Below are 16,962 nucleotides of genomic sequence, written 5' to 3'. Positions count from 1 at the left end.
CACACATAAGGCCCCCAAATAATGGGTCTTCTATTTTCTTAGTTGCTCATTTAAATTCATGACATCGGACCTCCCTGGTGGCACAGGGGGTTAAGACACAACCTATGAATCTATCTGCTTCCACTGCAGCACAAGTTCAAGCCCAGGCTAGCCAGGGAGCAGCCCACATGGTGTAGCAGACCTCTCCTGGCTTGCCTGCTGCTTCTCTCAGCAGTGTACTTCAGTCAATCCACCTGTTCTGTTCCCCACTCTGTCTCTGGTGAATCCTCTTACCCCCCATACCTCTGGCCTGTACCCCAGTTCTTGTGTGCGTAAATAAATCAATCTTTAAAAAAAAAAATTCATGACATCTTCACCTTTCAGAGGGAAAGGATTACAAATCACTCTGATTCCATTCTATAGCATTTGGTACCATCCTGTGTACGTAATAGGCACCTATCAGGAGCTTTTAGGACGTCATAGGATATGTACCTAGAATTGCTCAAATTGGAGGTTAAATGATAGGGATTAGAATCTTATACAACTCTAAGTCATTTGACTTAATTTTAAAAATGACATTCCTTCTGAAGCAGGGCCAGTTAGGGAGAGGAGATGGAATCCTCAGTCATTTTTGCACTTCTCTGAAAACATCAGTTTGTGAAGACAATCTATTTTTCAAAGATCACAGTCATCATTTCTTTAGCTTTCGCTTCCTTTTTTTCCTTCATCAATGATAAAAGGTTAGGAATTTTTTTAAAATACTGAATGCTATTCTACTTGTTAAGTTAAAATATAAAAATTCTTGTCAGAATTAGAGCTTTTGTTACCTTCAGTGCCTAGAACAATCTTGTAATTAGAAAGATTTAGGTTGAAACAATTTCCCTGTTATATCAATATGACTTCTCCCCACCAAAGCCTGTCCAGCTAGGTATTTAAAAATCAGTCCCCAAGAGAGAAGGGAATAAATATGCTTTGACTAGCTTGTCATGGAAAAATAACTTTAATTTCTCGCTTTTCTTTATAACAGTTCTCCAAAACTTCGTACTCTGGCCAGAGGTTTGTCTCCTGCATACCTGAGATTTGGTGGTACCAAGACAGACTTCCTAATTTTTGATCCCAAGAAGGAACCAACCTTTGAAGAGAGAAGTTACTGGCAGTCTCAAGTCAACCAGGGTGAAACTTTTAAAGACTAACCATAGATTTTAATTAATAAGTCATTAATCTGAGCATTCTCAGGGAAAAGTGCCCACATTTAAGCTATTAATAAGAAATTAAGGATTGCCCACTAACCTGTGGCGGTACCCACATAAAGGAGGCTTCATGAGTTTGAAATATCACCAAAAAAAAAAAAAAAAAAAGACCTGCTGGGCGTAACTGAGAGTTAATGGTGCTGTAAATTGAATGATTGTAGGTGAAGGACAGCAATGTTTAGAGAAGGGAGCAGGTAGCTAGAAGTGCATGAAATTGACAGTGGTTATATTTAAAGGGCAGGTTTATTAGGGCAAGGGACAGAAGAGTAAAAGACACTTGCATAGACACAAGTGGGTAGGAGGAGCTGCCCCGAAAGGGACAGGTTTGCTAAGAGAGGCCTGCATGGTTGCAGGCGGGCAGCCTCGAGGACAGCTGCCTTCTCTGAGGGAGGTCAGTGGAGAGAAGTCCCAGCATGGGACAGGTCACGGGCAAGCAGGAAGCTGCTGCCCTGCAGAGGGAGAGAGTTGGTGAAAAGAAGCAGCTGCATAGTCACAGGTGGGCAGTGGGAGTGCTGACCTGAGCCTGTGCTGAGACTGCACTGATACAGTCTTCTTCTGTTTGGGAGGGGCCACTCCCAATGAGTCATCAGTTGGTTGCTGATTTTGGATAACTATTTAGAATCTGAAAGGGATAGGAGATTCTACAATGGGCTCAATCTCCATATCTTTACCTTTGGGGTCTGTTGGGCTCAATCTCCATATCTTTACCCTGGGGTCTGTGCTCTAGACACTCCCTACAGCAGTCTGATACTTGATTGGGTCTTATGCTGTGTAATCTAGGCGTTGGCACCTAAGGATCTTGGTTTCCTTAGCTGTGTCAATTGTTATGCTAATCTCTTCTACCCCACCTCCTTGCGTGAGCCAGGTTTCTGGTCTTGTGGCACCTCCTTTTCAGTTTTTTTTTTTTCTATTCCTGTCCTCCATCAGTCATACACGTTTAAACAGTCTCATAATTTTACCAGGATACTGTCCTTTGCTCATTAATTTTCCTCATGTTGTGAAGGTGATGTGGTTTTTGGAGTTAATGGGTTTGGAGTGCGGGGTCCTTGGGTTCACTCTGGGAAAATTTTCACCAGAGCTCCCCTTAAGTGGCACGTGGAGAGCTTCCCAGGCGAGTTTCTCCACCAGACAGAGACATTAAGTTATACTTAAAGAACAGGTTTATTAGGAAAAGGAGACAGAAAAATAAAGGACACTTGCATAGACACAAGCAGGCAAGAAGAGCTGCCCAAAAAAAAACAGGTTTGCTGAGAGGGCTGCATGGTTGCAGGCGGGCGGCCTTGAGGAGAGCTGCCTCCACTGAGGGAGGTCAATGAAGAGAAGCCTGGGCAGGTACAGGTAACGGGCAGGCAGGGAGGCTTCTGCCCTGCGGAGGGACAGAGTTGGTGAAAGGAAGCACCTGCATAGTCACAGGTGGGCAGAACGACTGCTGCCCCGTGCCAGCACAGAGACTGCACTGATATAGTCTTCTCTTTGCGAGGCCCTCACTTCTTTGCGGAGAGGCCTATTTGCTGCTGATTCTGGATGACTATGCAGAATCCAAAAGGAACCTGAGATTTTGTTATAGGGCAACCCCGATATAAAACGGGCTGTGGGTCTGGCTGTGGGTCCTCACCCACGCGCTTAAAAGGGACTTATTAATACTCCACTATAGGCACACACAAAAAGTTAATAAAAGGTTTATTTATAAGGGAAAGGGAATTAAGGAAATGTACAACTCAGGGAGAAAATAGGGGAATAAAGTCTTTAATGCATCCTACTCGATCCACTGACCTGGAAATCCAAAGGCACTCTCAGAGCTGGCCGGGTGCTGCGAGCTGGCAGGGAGCCAAAATGGGGGGTCCCCTCCAAAGCCCATGTGTCTGGCTTTATACCACACCTGGCTGCTTAACCTCACGCTCAGGTCCAAGCCACCTTCCCTTTGGTGGTGATGGGATTTGGAGTTCCCAGTGTCTTTGGCTTTGGCCTGGGGTGGGGGTGGAGTCCACAAAGCCTGTATGGAATTAGCTTTAGGACGTCCTTTTCCCCCTAACAGTTTCACAATGGGCCCAATCTCTATGTCTTTCCCTTTGGGTCTGTGCTCCCGACACTCCCTACAGCAGTCTAATGCCTGCTTGGGTCTTATGCCTTGTGATAAGGCACTGGTGCCTAAGGATCTTGATTTCTATAGCTGGGTTAATGGTCATGATAATCTCCTCTACACCCACCTCCTTGTGTGAGTCAGGTTTTAGTCTCATGACGTCTCCTTTTGGTCTTTCCTCCTCAAAGGGACAGGGATGTCCCTGGAATTCTCCAAATGCTTCTGAAACATTCTTTATCAGTTCTGGGATCAATGAGGGTCAAGCTGCCAGAAAGCCAGAATGTGCTATTTCCCCGGAAGGAAGTCTTGACTGGTCAGCCAGCCCTGGCAGGGGATGCCTGCCCCCACCTGCTGTTTGCGATAAAGCAGCTCAATTTGCCTAACAGGATAGTGATGGGTTTTTAAGTGCACATGTAGTGTTCTGGGAAGCTTTGATAATACCAAATTTGAAGGAAAAAAGTCATTTCCTGTTCTACCATCATGACAAAAGGAAATCCCCACACAGCAGATATAGTTCATGTAAAACAAACGCCTGTGTATTTTGAAAGTGAACCTGAAGTGAACTGAACTATGTTTTCTTCAGAGGGTTTCTCTGAGGAAACTTCTGTATGTTAAAGAACTTGAAGTTTTGTCCTGTGTATCTGTTTCCATGTACATCCAATGTTTCTTAGGAAACCTGCCCTTGGGTTGGATTTTATGGTGGTTGGTTAGTCAGCAAATTTGGCGTGTATAGCAGAATATATCCTTCTCTGATCTTAAACCTAATAACTGTGGAACCAAGCATAAGTATTCTTAGCCATTGCTTTGTGTAACTGCCATTTTAGAATTTTAGGTTTTGCTGGGAAGACTGCATTCCAGAGATAGTTTGAACCCTCACTCCACCCTTACTCTCCAGTCACCAATGAGGGCAAACTTGCTGTAATTGGAGCTGCAGGTTGGAGCTGCATCATGGCCTGGCCAGTCAGCTTAGAATGATAGCCGGGCAAAGTTGGAGAACGCATCCTTGTAGCCAATGAGTAACTGCCAGCATAATTTAACCTTATTAAAAGACCCCTGCTTCCTTTGTTTGGGGCTCTCGGTATCTGCCACTGCGTTGGTAGGTGCCGTGAACCCGGACTCGAGTCTGAAATAAACTCCCTTTTGTGCTTGCATCAGCTGTCTTTGGGTTCTTGGAGGCTATGCTCGCCAGGTCTGCTGACCTTGGGCACAACAATAACCAGAAGCTTAACCATCCTGCTTGAGTCACATAAGTAGCTAACTAATTATATGTATGGGATCTCACTGTGAAAACAGATTCTCTAGATTATTTCTTCCACTTCTTGCAGATGTTTGCAAATCTGGATCCATCCCTTTTGATGTGGAGAAGAGTTTACAGTTGGAATGGCCCTTTCAGGAGCAATTGCTGCTCAGAGAACAATATCAGAAAAAGTTCAACAATAGCACCTTCTCAAGTAAGAAATAAAAGGCACCCTGCAGGCTCCCAGTCCCAGAATGTTTGGATAGCTTGAATTTGGGCTTGACTCTAATAAGCCCTACAGCAGTTGTGTAAAGCTGCAAGATATTCAAATGCTATCCAGAGTGACTGAAATCTGGAGCCCGAATGTTCTGGTTTTTCCTTTTTTTCACCTGACTTTGCTTACTAGCCAAGGCATCAAACAGGGGTCAAATATAAAAAGCATTCATTCATGAGTTAATCATGACCTTTACTGCTCTGAAGGACTAGGAAATCGAGCAAAACATGGATACCATCTTTGTGTAAAATATAAATGTATGAAGAGTGAAATGTGAAAACCCTTCACACCTTATTGTCCATTCTGTCTCCCCTCCTGGAAGAAGCCCCTATTATGAGTTGGTGTCTCTTTAGGCAGGGGAATCCTGGGTCACCAAGCAGCTTTCTTTATATCCTTTCTCTGTAGTTGTACAAATACAGGTCTAGATTAACTACCCAGGAATTTAATTTCATTCACTGAAACAATTTTCAGTCTTCAAAATGTGATGATGATGTCACCTAGTGCTTTTTTTTTTTTTTTTTAAGATTTTATTTGTTTTTTGCACAGAAGAAGTGGAGTGTAGGCCAGAGGTGCAGGGGGTAAGATGATTCAACAGAATGGGGACAGAGCAAGCAGATGTACTGAGATCCACTGCTAAGTAGGGCCTCAGGCAAGACATGAGAGGTGTGCTGCGCCATATGTGGGTTAGCTTCCTGGCGGGGGATCGAACTAGAGGTGATAGCACTGAGACTCAATTCCTAGCACTGAGACTCTCCCTAGGCCACCAGAGAGACCTTCACCCAGCTCTTTAAAGCAACTGAACCAAGCAATCCTTATTTAACTGTGAAATATATTTTTGTAAAATGGTTGATGTTTTATATCCAACTAAGGGACGATATTGTCCCAGATCTTGTTTAAGGGAATAACCTGCTCAGATACTCTATACTGTCCTCTTTGGACAGGAAAATAATCTTGATGTTAATTTAGTTTAGTCAACATTTCTTAAAGTTTGTTTTTGAAAGTAAATTATTTATCTTTGTTAGATTTTACTCCTTGTTACCTGAATTTCAGTGTACCTGATTTATTCTTTTTTATTAATAGGGTACAGAAAAAATGTGGCCGATGAAAAATAAGAAAGTAGATTACAAGCTAAGTGATAAATGTAGTCCTTTATATTATGTTGTGCATTTTAAAGAGAAAGGAAAGTACTGTGATGCTTTATAGTTGGATGAAATTTGGCTTAAGTCAGTGCCACCTCAGGTCCCAATAAAGGAATGACAGTAGTACAAGAGACCCACAGTAGTAAGGTATCATCTTTTTTTTTTTTAAAGATTTATTTATTTATTTATTTATACAAGCACTGGGTATAGTCAGAAGTGTGGGAGGGTGAGAGAATTCACCAGAGCCAGAGCGGGGAGCAGAATAGGCAGACTGATGAAAATATACTGCCGAGGGGGGCAGCGGGCGCAGCAGGAGAGGTCTGTGCGCCATGTGGGACCCTCACCGGGGGCTGTGTATCGAACCGGCGCTGCAGAGGCTGTGGGCAGCTTCGCAGCCCAGCACTCAACCACTGTGTCACCAGGGGAGGCCCAGTAAGGTATGATCTTTAATGAATCATTATTATATAGCTCTGTCTTAGCAAATCATGGCATTAGGTTATCTATAGGTTCTCACTTTGGGGAGGGGAGTGAAGGGCTCATGTTAAACATTATATCAGTTTATCTTCAATTCTTTTTTTTTTAAAAAAAGAGGGGTTGTTACTTCACATGACCTTTCTGGAACCACAATGGTGTGTTTCCACCATCTTTTCCTGTCTGGGACTTGGACCTTCCTAGTTCCTACACCAGGGGAAAGGCCTTCCTTTGCCAGTTATGTTAGCTCAGCCACCCTGGCAATGCTAACACGTATGGCAAAATCAGATAGTTTGGCTTCTGGTTTAAAATTTTCTATTTTCACCTGCATGTCTTAGAAACATATAGATAAAAATCTACTGTGTTTAGTCTGGGTAACTACTCTTTGTGTGATAAGTATCTCAAAAGCTTCTATGAATGAGTTTGGTGGTTACTCCAAAGAGTGGCAAAAGTCTGTTGCAGCAAAGACATGTTCGTTGTTTAGTTAGTGGCCTGCATCATTAAACGGGTGTCCTAGAAGGTGTAGGTAAGTTTTCTAATCTCAGTTCCCCTTGTATGTGTTTCACTTAAGTAGAATGACAAAGACATTATGTCATGAGTCTATAAACTCACTATAAACCTGTTTGGGCAGGAAAAGGAAGCAGAGTTATAGATATAAATCTGGGTGTGACTGCAAAAAGGAGGACTCCCTTATTAAAGTAATCATACTTTATAAGCTAATTCCTTATTCTTCTTCCCCACCTCTCTTCCTCATCACCCCATTCCTCCACCCCATCGCCCATTTCCATGCTGGCTGCTGGGCACAATTACTTAAATGTACATGGTATAATGCCAGGGTGAAAGTCAATGTCAGTTTTCAGTGTGTCCTTTAGATTCTCTTTGTCCCAGAGATCTTTTCACCATATCATACAATAAGAGATAAGAGATTGGATTCTGACTGGGAACTAGATAATTATGGCTATGAGCTTTCTTTTTCTTATTTTGAGAAGTGAGTAGACTAGATGGGGTTGTTGCTTTTTTTTTAAAGAATGGATTTAAACTCAGTAACATGCAACCCTTATTCTAGAAAATGCTACAGTTCATGCTTAGTGGGAGTATCATAATAGAATTTCCAGCTGTTCCAAGTGCATTCTGAAAAATCATGAGAGGAAAAGAATAAATATTCCAGAATGCAAGCATTCCAGATCTCTTGTGATGTCATGATCATTGTAAAGGGGCTAGGCAATGCTTATATCTATACACATTTTTGATAATTTACAAAGATTTTCCCATGAACCACATCAATCTGGGCTTTGTGAGGTGGGTGTGTGAAAGTGTAGTTCTAGGACTGTAGTAGATGAAGCTCAGGTAGAATCCCCACTTTTCATATGTCTGTAGATGTGGAGCTCAGGCCTTTTGATTCCTGATCCATGACATGTTTTTGAAATATAAAAACCTAAGATATGGCTATCATTAGTGGGCCCTAGTACTAGGTACTAGTACTAGGCCCTAGTACTAGTTGCATGACATTGAGCAAAACATTTTATTTTTTTAAGTCTCAGCTTTCTCATAAAAAAGTGAGATTGGGGGCGTCCCTGGTGGCACAGTTGAACACCACACTGTGAAGCTATCTGCAGCCTCTGTAGCGTGGGTTCGATCCCAGCCAGCTGGCGAGAATCCCACGTGGCAAAGCAGACCTCTCCTGTCTCACCTGCTGCAGTGTATTTCAGTCAGTCTGCCTGTTCTGTTCCCAGCTCTGTCTCTGGTGAATCCTCTCACCCTCCCGCGCATCTGGTCTATACCCCAGTTCTATAACTAAATAAATCTTTTTAAAAAAACAAGTGAGGTTGGAACTTTGGGGAACACCTAATGACAACAGATGTTCTGTGCTGTCCTCTTTGTGGCTCTGAAGTTCAGTGGGTGTTGGGCTGCAGAACTTGAAATCTTTCCAAATGCTGAGGTCTTAATTCCTTGATGGTGGGAAGCAATTTTGAGGAAGTAGGTAACTTCACACATCAAAACACCTGAAACACCTGGCAGAGCCGCCTCTGCTCCTCGGCCTTTAGCAGCAACATTAAATCCAGGGTTTCACTGCTATGGTAGTCCAAGACTTAGAAACAAAGCAAAATCAAAAGCCACTTTTAAAGAAAAAGGGTACAAATTTGCCACATAGATAGAAGTTTTCTTCTTAACAAAGAAAGTTCCAAGAGTGAATTTCTGTTTAACAAATGACTCTGAGTATACATGGAAACTGCAGACATATTATTCATATAGCTGCTTTAAAGATGGCACTCAAAATTATATTACTTTCTTTCTCAAAAGTGATTATAGACTAAATTATGGTTAAAAGGCTGAGTTGAATAGTTCCCAAAGTTTTAGGGTAATTTATTGTAGGAGGCAGGACTGACCACTGAGCAGGTTTTCTAATATCCAGCAGACCGGGTAAAGGAGGAGTCAGAGTCCTCAGTGGTTTTGCAGGTTTCTATTGGGATTACCAGGTACAAGGCAGGCAGGAGTACTGGGGGATTGGGGGACTGGGAGGCTAACAGGCCTCCCAGCCCCCAGCAGGTCTTCACTCTATGGGCTCTCCGGCCTTCTCTCGGCTTCTGCTTCTTTCTCGGCTTCTCTTTCGGCTTCTACTGGCGTCCCTGTGACACTGCCCTTAAAAAGCACAGTCTCAGCCCAGGTGGATCTCATCTACCTATGCCCACACCCTACTCCAGGTGCCCGCCATCAGACATGCATTCAGGACCGCAAGGATCCATCATCTATCCTAATGGCGGGAGGGCAGAAAAGCCTGACATTTTTTCTTTACCCTACACTTATTGACTCTATTTTTTTTTATAGTATACCTAGCCCCCCCAAAATACCTAAGAGTTTTCATTATTAAGTTATTAGGTCCAAACAGTTCTTATCATGTCCCAGGAGGTGTCAATGTGTTTCCCTTGAAAATCTAAAAGATCCTGCTATGCCTCTGTTAGTAGGGTTTCCATTTAAGTTTGAATTTCAGATAAATAACTTTTTACCATTTTTCTAAAAACAGTAGGCCATGCACTTAATGTTTTTCATGATTTACTTGAAGTTCAAATTTAACTAGATGGCCTTTATTTTTGTTTGCTAAATCAGACAATCAGATTGGTAAATTCACTGTCATATCCCAAGGTACTTTGGAAAATAGTTAAATCACAGCCCTATAGCTCTAGGCCAGTTTAAAAACTGTAAAATTCTATTTTAAGTTAGTAGATTATCGTATGAAGTTTTCAAACATTTATTTTAATAGAATAAAATATATTCACATATTTTGTGACTGGGTTTGTCAGTACAGATATCGAGGTAATGGAGTATGGGGTTTATGTTGGCTAGAAGATTTTGGCTTGTGCATGATGAATGCTGAGCTGTTTACACAGTTTCCCCAATTCACCTGAGGTCACTTGAGCAAAACCTGTGTGCCAGACTAAAGTATCTGGTAGCTTCCAAGGGACTTGACTCAACAACTTATGCAAATATCACATCTTTTTTTAAAATTCACCAGTTCTAGATCACAAGCAACAGGAAAAGGCAGCAGAGCCCAAGCAAGGCCCAGCCCCAGGACTGGGAAGTTTATGCCTCTCTGTGCATTTTTAAAAAATTTATTTATGTATGCATATAAGAATTGGGGTGTAAGTCAGAGGTGTGGGCGTGAAAGGATTCATCAGAGACAGAGTGGGGAGCAGAACAGGCAGAAGTACTGAAATACACTGCTGAAGAGAGCAGCGAGTGAGACAGGAGAGGTCTGCTGCATCATGTGGGTCAGCTCTCTGGCCTGGCATCGAACTCATGCTGTAGTAGCTGGCAGTAGCTTGATAGTGCTGTCGTTAACCCCTGGGCCACCAGGAAGACCCCTCTCTGAGCATGGAAAATATGGATACATATGTATAATATGCAACATGGGAAAATAAAGTGTGTTTTTGTAACATAAAATAAATTCAGTTCAATTTTTTGTCCTTTATTCACAATTATATTCACTTATTAGAGCTGGAATTCCTTCAATTTAACAACAGAAGTAATTCATTGTGAAGAGCATATCTGGAGGCCTTCATCAAGGTGGTACAAACCTAGTCATCAAATTACATTTTTCTTTCAGAACGCTCAGTGGATATGCTGTATAATTTTGCAAATTGCTCGGGACTTAACTTGATCTTTGGTCTAAATGCATTACTAAGAACAGCAGATTTGCAATGGAACAGCTCCAATGCTCAGTTACTCTTAGACTACTGCTCTTCTAAGAATTATAACATTTCTTGGGAACTAGGCAATGGTAAGTATCCCTGGGAACATCCCATTACTAAGCAGATTCCTTTTGGCATTATTTGTTCTTATTCATGATATTCCTTTTGATTTTAGCAAATCTACTTTAGCACATTCACAATCAATACCTAATAATAAAACTATTGGCAGAAAATGCCTTTATATTTCCCAGAACCTATTGTTAATCCTTCTTTATTTTTAATTTGAGCTGAGAACAACTAGTTGGCTCCAGCAACTTCCACAGCTCAGTTTCCCTTGAGTTTTTCAGGGTCACTTAAGTATATTCTTGGCAGGCTGGACTCAGTGAATCTGTAATATACAGTTTGTTTTTACCCTTCCATTCCTTTTGCTGTTTGTCAACTTGTCAGTTAACCGTAATAGTCCCATTGCAACCCCATGATGTGCTCAAGGTAGAATTATCCAGTATATAATCCTACCTGGGAACAGTTCCTGATTATCTACTTTATTCTTTTTTGTAAAGAACTTATAAATTCTAACTAAAGTGCTAATCATTAGCCACATACTTTCAAAACATATATAGATCTCTAATGGGAATGGCAACCCTTGCATCAGTGAAATTTAAAGAATTTTTTTTTACATTAATTCTTATTCTACATCCAGATACAATGACCACAATATAGAAAACTACTTTTATTAATTCCCCCTTTTCACTCATTGCAGGTTTACTTACATTACTAATTGGACCTACTTTCTGTTATTTCAGGAAGTCAGGATCATTCCCCTCTCGTTCTGTTCTCATTTCTTCACCCATTCAGAGAACTCTTTTATTAAAGAAATCATATTTATAGTGTTTTTTCCACAAATTGGCTAGTGGAACTGACAATAAAATAGGAAATAAGGTAGTAATAGAATAAGCACTATCCATTAAATTCTGAGCATTTAATAAGTATTAACTTATTTTATCTTTATAAGTACCCTGAGATAGACATAATTATGATGGTCATTTCACAGATGATAAAAGAGGCACAGAGAAAAGAGCTATAGATGAATTACTGTATGATGCTGAGCAACTAAATGGAGGAGTTGCAATTTGAATCCGGGCAGGTTGGCTCCAATGCAAGGTCTTCTGCTTTCTGGAGACTTCCATTGTAGAGGTAGGGAGCCAGTATGGCAAGAAAGCAAACCAAGAGATAAGATACATAGACATGTATCTTAGAGATGTGTTAATGACATGTAATGAGATGTGTTATGACAGTGTCTAGCTATAGATTTTGGCATCAGGATATAGAGGATAACTGTCAAGTTGAAACACAGAAAACAGTAGAAGCTTAGAAGCCACTATATTGTGCTAGATCCTGAACAACTTTGCTACAGCAACTAATAGGCCATCTGCACCCATCCTTACCCATCTCTCTGCATCCCTCCCTTCTTATTTTTTCCCTCTACCCATTTCAAACTCTTTTACTCTTCAGAGTAAGGTGAAAGAGTTATGTTATTATACTTTCTTCTTCCTTGGGTCTCATTTTGCAAAGAGATCTGGTTTCCAGGGAGATGGAGAAGACATCAGGGAAGAGCCTGAACAAGGTGCATTTGGCAAGTGGATCGGACACGTCCTGTGTCTCCTTCCCATCACTCGAGCGTTGCTTTTCCAGGCTCACTTGAGTAAAAATTCTAAGTAAAACAAAACATTCTAAGCAAAGCTTTTAACGGCATTGTAGAAAACCGCTTAAATGTCTTACTCCACACCCAGCCCTCTTGTTTTAAAAACACATTAGGCTATTAAATACTGGATACAGGCTATTTCCAAAATATCCCTGCTTTAATATCCCCCATTATTAGCTTCAAATACTCCCTCACACCTCAGATACATAAAGTTTTCTTTCTCTAGAATAGCTTCTTTATAAGCAGGATTTTTGCTTTTTCTTGCCTAAGTTTTTGTAATTTGGAAAATGTGTTGTTGCTTTTATAAGTGCTGCTGTATTTACTTTTAAATATATAATTTCTAGAAAATGCTTATTTTGAGAATTGCTCTTTCAGAACCTAACAGTTTCAGGAAGAAGGCTGGTGTTTTCATCGATGGGTTGCAGTTAGGAGAAGATTTTATTGAGTTGCATAAACTTCTAGAAAAATCCACTTTCAAAAATGCCAAACTCTGTGGTCCTGATGTTGGCCAGCCTCGAGGAAAGACTCTTAAGATGTTGAGGAGGTAAGAGCTAGAGGAAGCAGAACCACTTTTCTTCAAAACAATAATTTTCTCTGGCAGAGACTCCTCAGTAGTCCGCATGTTACTAGACCATTTGCTACCGAACAAGGTCGTTTGCTAAAAGAGAAGGCTGACCGGTTCAGAATACTAAGGATATGGGGGGACAAATGGCACCTAAGATATATTTGTATCAGGGCCTCCCTGGTGGCGCAAGGGGTTAAGCACAGCACTCTGAAGATATACACGGCCTCTGCAACACAAGTTCGATCCCTGGCAGGCCAGGGAGGTGACCCACATGGCGCAGCAGACCTCTCCTGTCTCGCCCACTGCTCCCCTCAGCAGTGCATTTCAGTCAGTCTCCCTGTTCTGTTCTCCACTCTCCCTAGTGAATCCTCTCATCCCCCAACACCTCTGGCCTGTACCCCAGTTCTTGTATCCATAAATTAATAAATCTTAAAAAAGATACATCTGTATCAGAATTAGTAAGTTTATGTTTGTCTGATCCTAATATAGTAAGTAGTCCATTATTTCTAGGAAATAAAATGATGTTCATGTGTTATATATATATATTGTACATATGAGAATTAAATAGCATCATAGTTTTGTTTGTTTTTTTCCCTAGTTTCCTGATGGTTGGGGGAGAAGTAATTGACTCAGTTACATGGCATCAGTAAGTATGTCTTCTGCTCTTAAAACTGAGAAAGTGATGCTAGCTTTTACTTAGTAAAAGTAATGCTAGCATTACTTAGTTTTCAAAAAATGATTTCCATTTAACTACTAATTGACTTCATAGTTCAAATAAGTAATGTCTTAAGCAGCAGCACTGTTTTAGAATTTTAATGTTAATATAACAAAACATTTAATTTATTTAAATAATGTGGTAGTTACTGCAAGATCAAGGCACGCTATCATTTAATAATTGAAACAGATAAGTAACTAAAATTTATCTATCAAAGAATGGGTAATTCATGCATGAATACCTGCAATGTGGCTTTGACTTCTCAAGACAGTAATTGACCCCCTTCCACCCTGATCTCTCCCTCTAAAACTTGTGCCTTTTTATTTTTTATAACAGGGGAATAAGAAGAGATAGGAAAGGGAGCAAGGAGAATCATCTATTTAAAAGCATAAAGCTTATTTTTTTCTGAATTTTTTCTGATTTAGCTACTACTTGAATGGTCGAATTGCTACCAAAGAAGATTTTCTAAACCCTGATGTGTTGGACAGTTTTATTTCATCTGTACAACAAATTTTACAGGTAATAATCTTTTTTTTTCTTTTTGATGTAAAACCAGAGTCCTAATTTTATTGTCTGGTTGATTCTAAATTCTGTATGTGTATAAATGTATGTGTTTTTCTATGTTTACAGAATAGGTACTAGGTCTTATATACCTTCAGTCCCTCTTGGCATTGGGTCTTATCTTTGAATGTTGATTAAAAGTTAAAAATAATCCCCATAGCCTTTTGGTAGAATTAATTCTCATGTGTAATAAGAATGGGATTATTTACATTCCTTCCACACTCAGTATTTCAGCAAAAGTAAAGTGCCCAAGACCTAAGTGACTGTGAACATATTTTGTAACTACATTGAATGAATGAGTCTGGGAATACAAGTTTTGGATTGTCATTAATCTTCAGCACCATAATTGGTAGGATTGTTTGCAATTACCATGGGAACTTTCCTGTTTCTTAGGTGGTTGAGGAGATCAGACCACACAAGAAGGTTTGGTTAGGAGAAACAAGCTCTGCCTACGGGGGTGGAGCGCCCTTGCTGTCCAACACCTTTGCGGCTGGCTTTATGTGAGTGAGGTCGCACTCCCCTCGGGAATTTACTGCAGCCTTCTCCTATCCTCCTGTTCAGCTGAAATAGCTCATCAGGCAAAAATCAAAAATAATCTGTGGCTGAGCCCAAAAGGTGTGCCAGACTTTGTGAGAAAATGACTTACTAGTGCTTGTTGGACATTTGTAACATGTGTCCCAAATCAATCATTGTTTGAATGAATTGCTTTACAAGTGTTGTTCCTTAATTATGGCTCATAACTATGCCAAGGATTCCTTCCTTTATGGGAGTACACTGCAAAAAAGTTCATTGAGAACTTTGACCCTGAAAAGGATATTTCATACATAAAGATATACTCGTAAATTCCCAATGTTTAGAACCTGAAGGAGGGACTTTCAGTGAATTTAAAGACTCACTTGGTCACTCAATTATCCATCCACCACAAATTGGTGGCTTTAAACAACTATCTTACTTATATTTCATAAGTCTGTTCACATTCTTAATCTGTTCTATATCCACCTATAAAGATACCCTTTATGCTTATGGAGCTGTGAAGACAGAGGAAAGAATGGAGGTGTTTGTTTTGTTATTAACTAAAGATGGGAGGGGGAAGTGTCCATAAAAAGTTCTGATTTTATTCTATTTATTGTAGAGTGCTACCGCTGACTAAAAGCACTCTTCAGACCTCACTTGTAGGCTGGGGCCCAGGGTGAGGAGTCAGGTAGGATGTTGTCTTACTATGAGTAGGACTCCTGAGGCATATTTTTAGTCTTCTGGGCTTTGTTCTCATTGCTGAAGCATGGAACTATGTGAAGGAAGGATAGTCTCCATTTCCGTTCAATGACTTATTTATAATTAATTTGTCCCACACAGATGATTAAATCAGGATAATATGGGATTCGAATTGAGTTATTCTGTTTTCCAAACTTAAAGAAAACTTCTCTTTGCAATTTTCCAGGTGGCTGGACAAATTGGGCCTGTCAGCAAGGATGGGTATAGAAGTGGTGATGAGGCAGGTGTTCTTTGGAGCCGGAAACTACCACTTAGTAGATGAAAACTTCAAGCCTTTACCTGTAAGTGACCACTGTTAGGCTATTTCTATGAATACAGTAGATTACATTGGGGACACCTTGTTTTTTTTTGTTTTTTTTTTTAAAGATTTATTTATTTATTTATTCAAGCACTGGGTACAGTCAGAACCGCGGGAGGGTGAGAGAATTCACCAGAGCCAGAGCAGGCAACAGAACAGGCAGACTGATGAAGAAATACACTGCTGAGAGGAGCAGTGGGCGCGGCAGGAGAGGTCTGCATGCCATGTGGGACCCTCACCGGCAGCTGGGGATCAGCATTCAACCACTGTGCCACTGGGGGAGGCCCTGTTTTTTTTTTTTTTAAGATTTATGTATTTATGCATACAAGAGCTGGGGTAGAGGCCAGAGGCGTGGGTGGCGGGGGTGGGGGGTATACATCAGAGACAGAGCAGGGAACAGAACAGGCAGACTGACCAAAATACACTGCCAAGGGGAGCAGCGGGTGAGACAGGAGAGGTCTGCCTCGCCATGTGGGTTTCTCCCTGGCCGGGGATCGAACTCGCGCTAGAGTGGCTGTGGATTGCTTCATAGTGCGGTGCTTAACCCCTTGCACCACCAGGGAGGCCTGGGGGGCACCTTGTTTTAACCACCTATTATAGTCTATCTTCTCAATTGATTCAGTGCTCTCATTAAATAATAAACCATGGAACAATAAATAATAAACTATGAGATGACATATTAGTGAAATCCTAAAGATCATTCATTCCAACATTTCAGTGTCTCAGAGAATTTTTTGTAAACTAAATCAAAATTAAAACTGACTTGCAGTATCCAAAACTTCAAAATATTTTAATCATGAAATCTTCACTTACTTTACTTTAAAAAAAAAAAAAAATAACAATCTGGGCCTCCCTGGTGGCCTAGGGGTTAAGTTTCAGCACTATCACTGCTACAGCCTGAGTTCCATGCCAGGGAGCTAACCCACTTATGGCCCAGCAAACCTCTACTGTCTCACCCCTGGGTCCCCTTGACAGTATATTTCAGTAAATCTGCCTGTTCTGCTCCCCACTCTGTCTCTGGTGAATCTTCACACCCCCTGCACCTCTGGGCTACACCCCAGTTCTTCTACACACACACACACACACACACACACACACACACAAAGGTTTAACAAAAAAACTCACTCTTGGGCCTCCCCGGTGGCGCAGCAGTTGAGAGCTGGGCTGTGAGGCTGCCCGCAGCCTCTGCAGCCCTGGTTCAATACCCGGCCGCCGGCGAGGGTCCCACATGG

The 16,962-nt window shown here is 41.2% G+C and overlaps 1 protein-coding gene across 2 annotated transcripts in view; it reads left to right on the top strand.

The window, feature by feature from the left end:
* Positions 1-16,962, top strand: part of HPSE (heparanase) — a 41,228-nt gene that overhangs the window by 11,072 nt on the left and 13,194 nt on the right. For both annotated transcript variants that reach the window (XM_037530020.2, XM_037530019.1), the window contains exons 2-9: positions 1,007-1,152; positions 4,635-4,760; positions 10,533-10,706; positions 12,695-12,863; positions 13,483-13,530; positions 14,025-14,118; positions 14,554-14,660; positions 15,599-15,713. In XM_037530020.2, the coding sequence (XP_037385917.1) occupies positions 1,007-1,152; positions 4,635-4,760; positions 10,533-10,706; positions 12,695-12,863; positions 13,483-13,530; positions 14,025-14,118; positions 14,554-14,660; positions 15,599-15,713 (979 nt within the window). The remainder of the gene's footprint in view (positions 1-1,006; positions 1,153-4,634; positions 4,761-10,532; positions 10,707-12,694; positions 12,864-13,482; positions 13,531-14,024; positions 14,119-14,553; positions 14,661-15,598; positions 15,714-16,962) is intronic.

This window comes from Talpa occidentalis, unplaced genomic scaffold (assembly GCF_014898055.3).
Source record: "Talpa occidentalis isolate TD23 unplaced genomic scaffold, MPIMG_talOcc4v2.1 talOcc4.6, whole genome shotgun sequence".
NCBI classification, from domain to species: domain Eukaryota; kingdom Metazoa; phylum Chordata; class Mammalia; order Eulipotyphla; family Talpidae; genus Talpa; species Talpa occidentalis.
The sequence above is the reverse complement of the archived record's forward strand: the minus strand, read 5'-3'. Positions and strand labels throughout refer to the sequence as shown.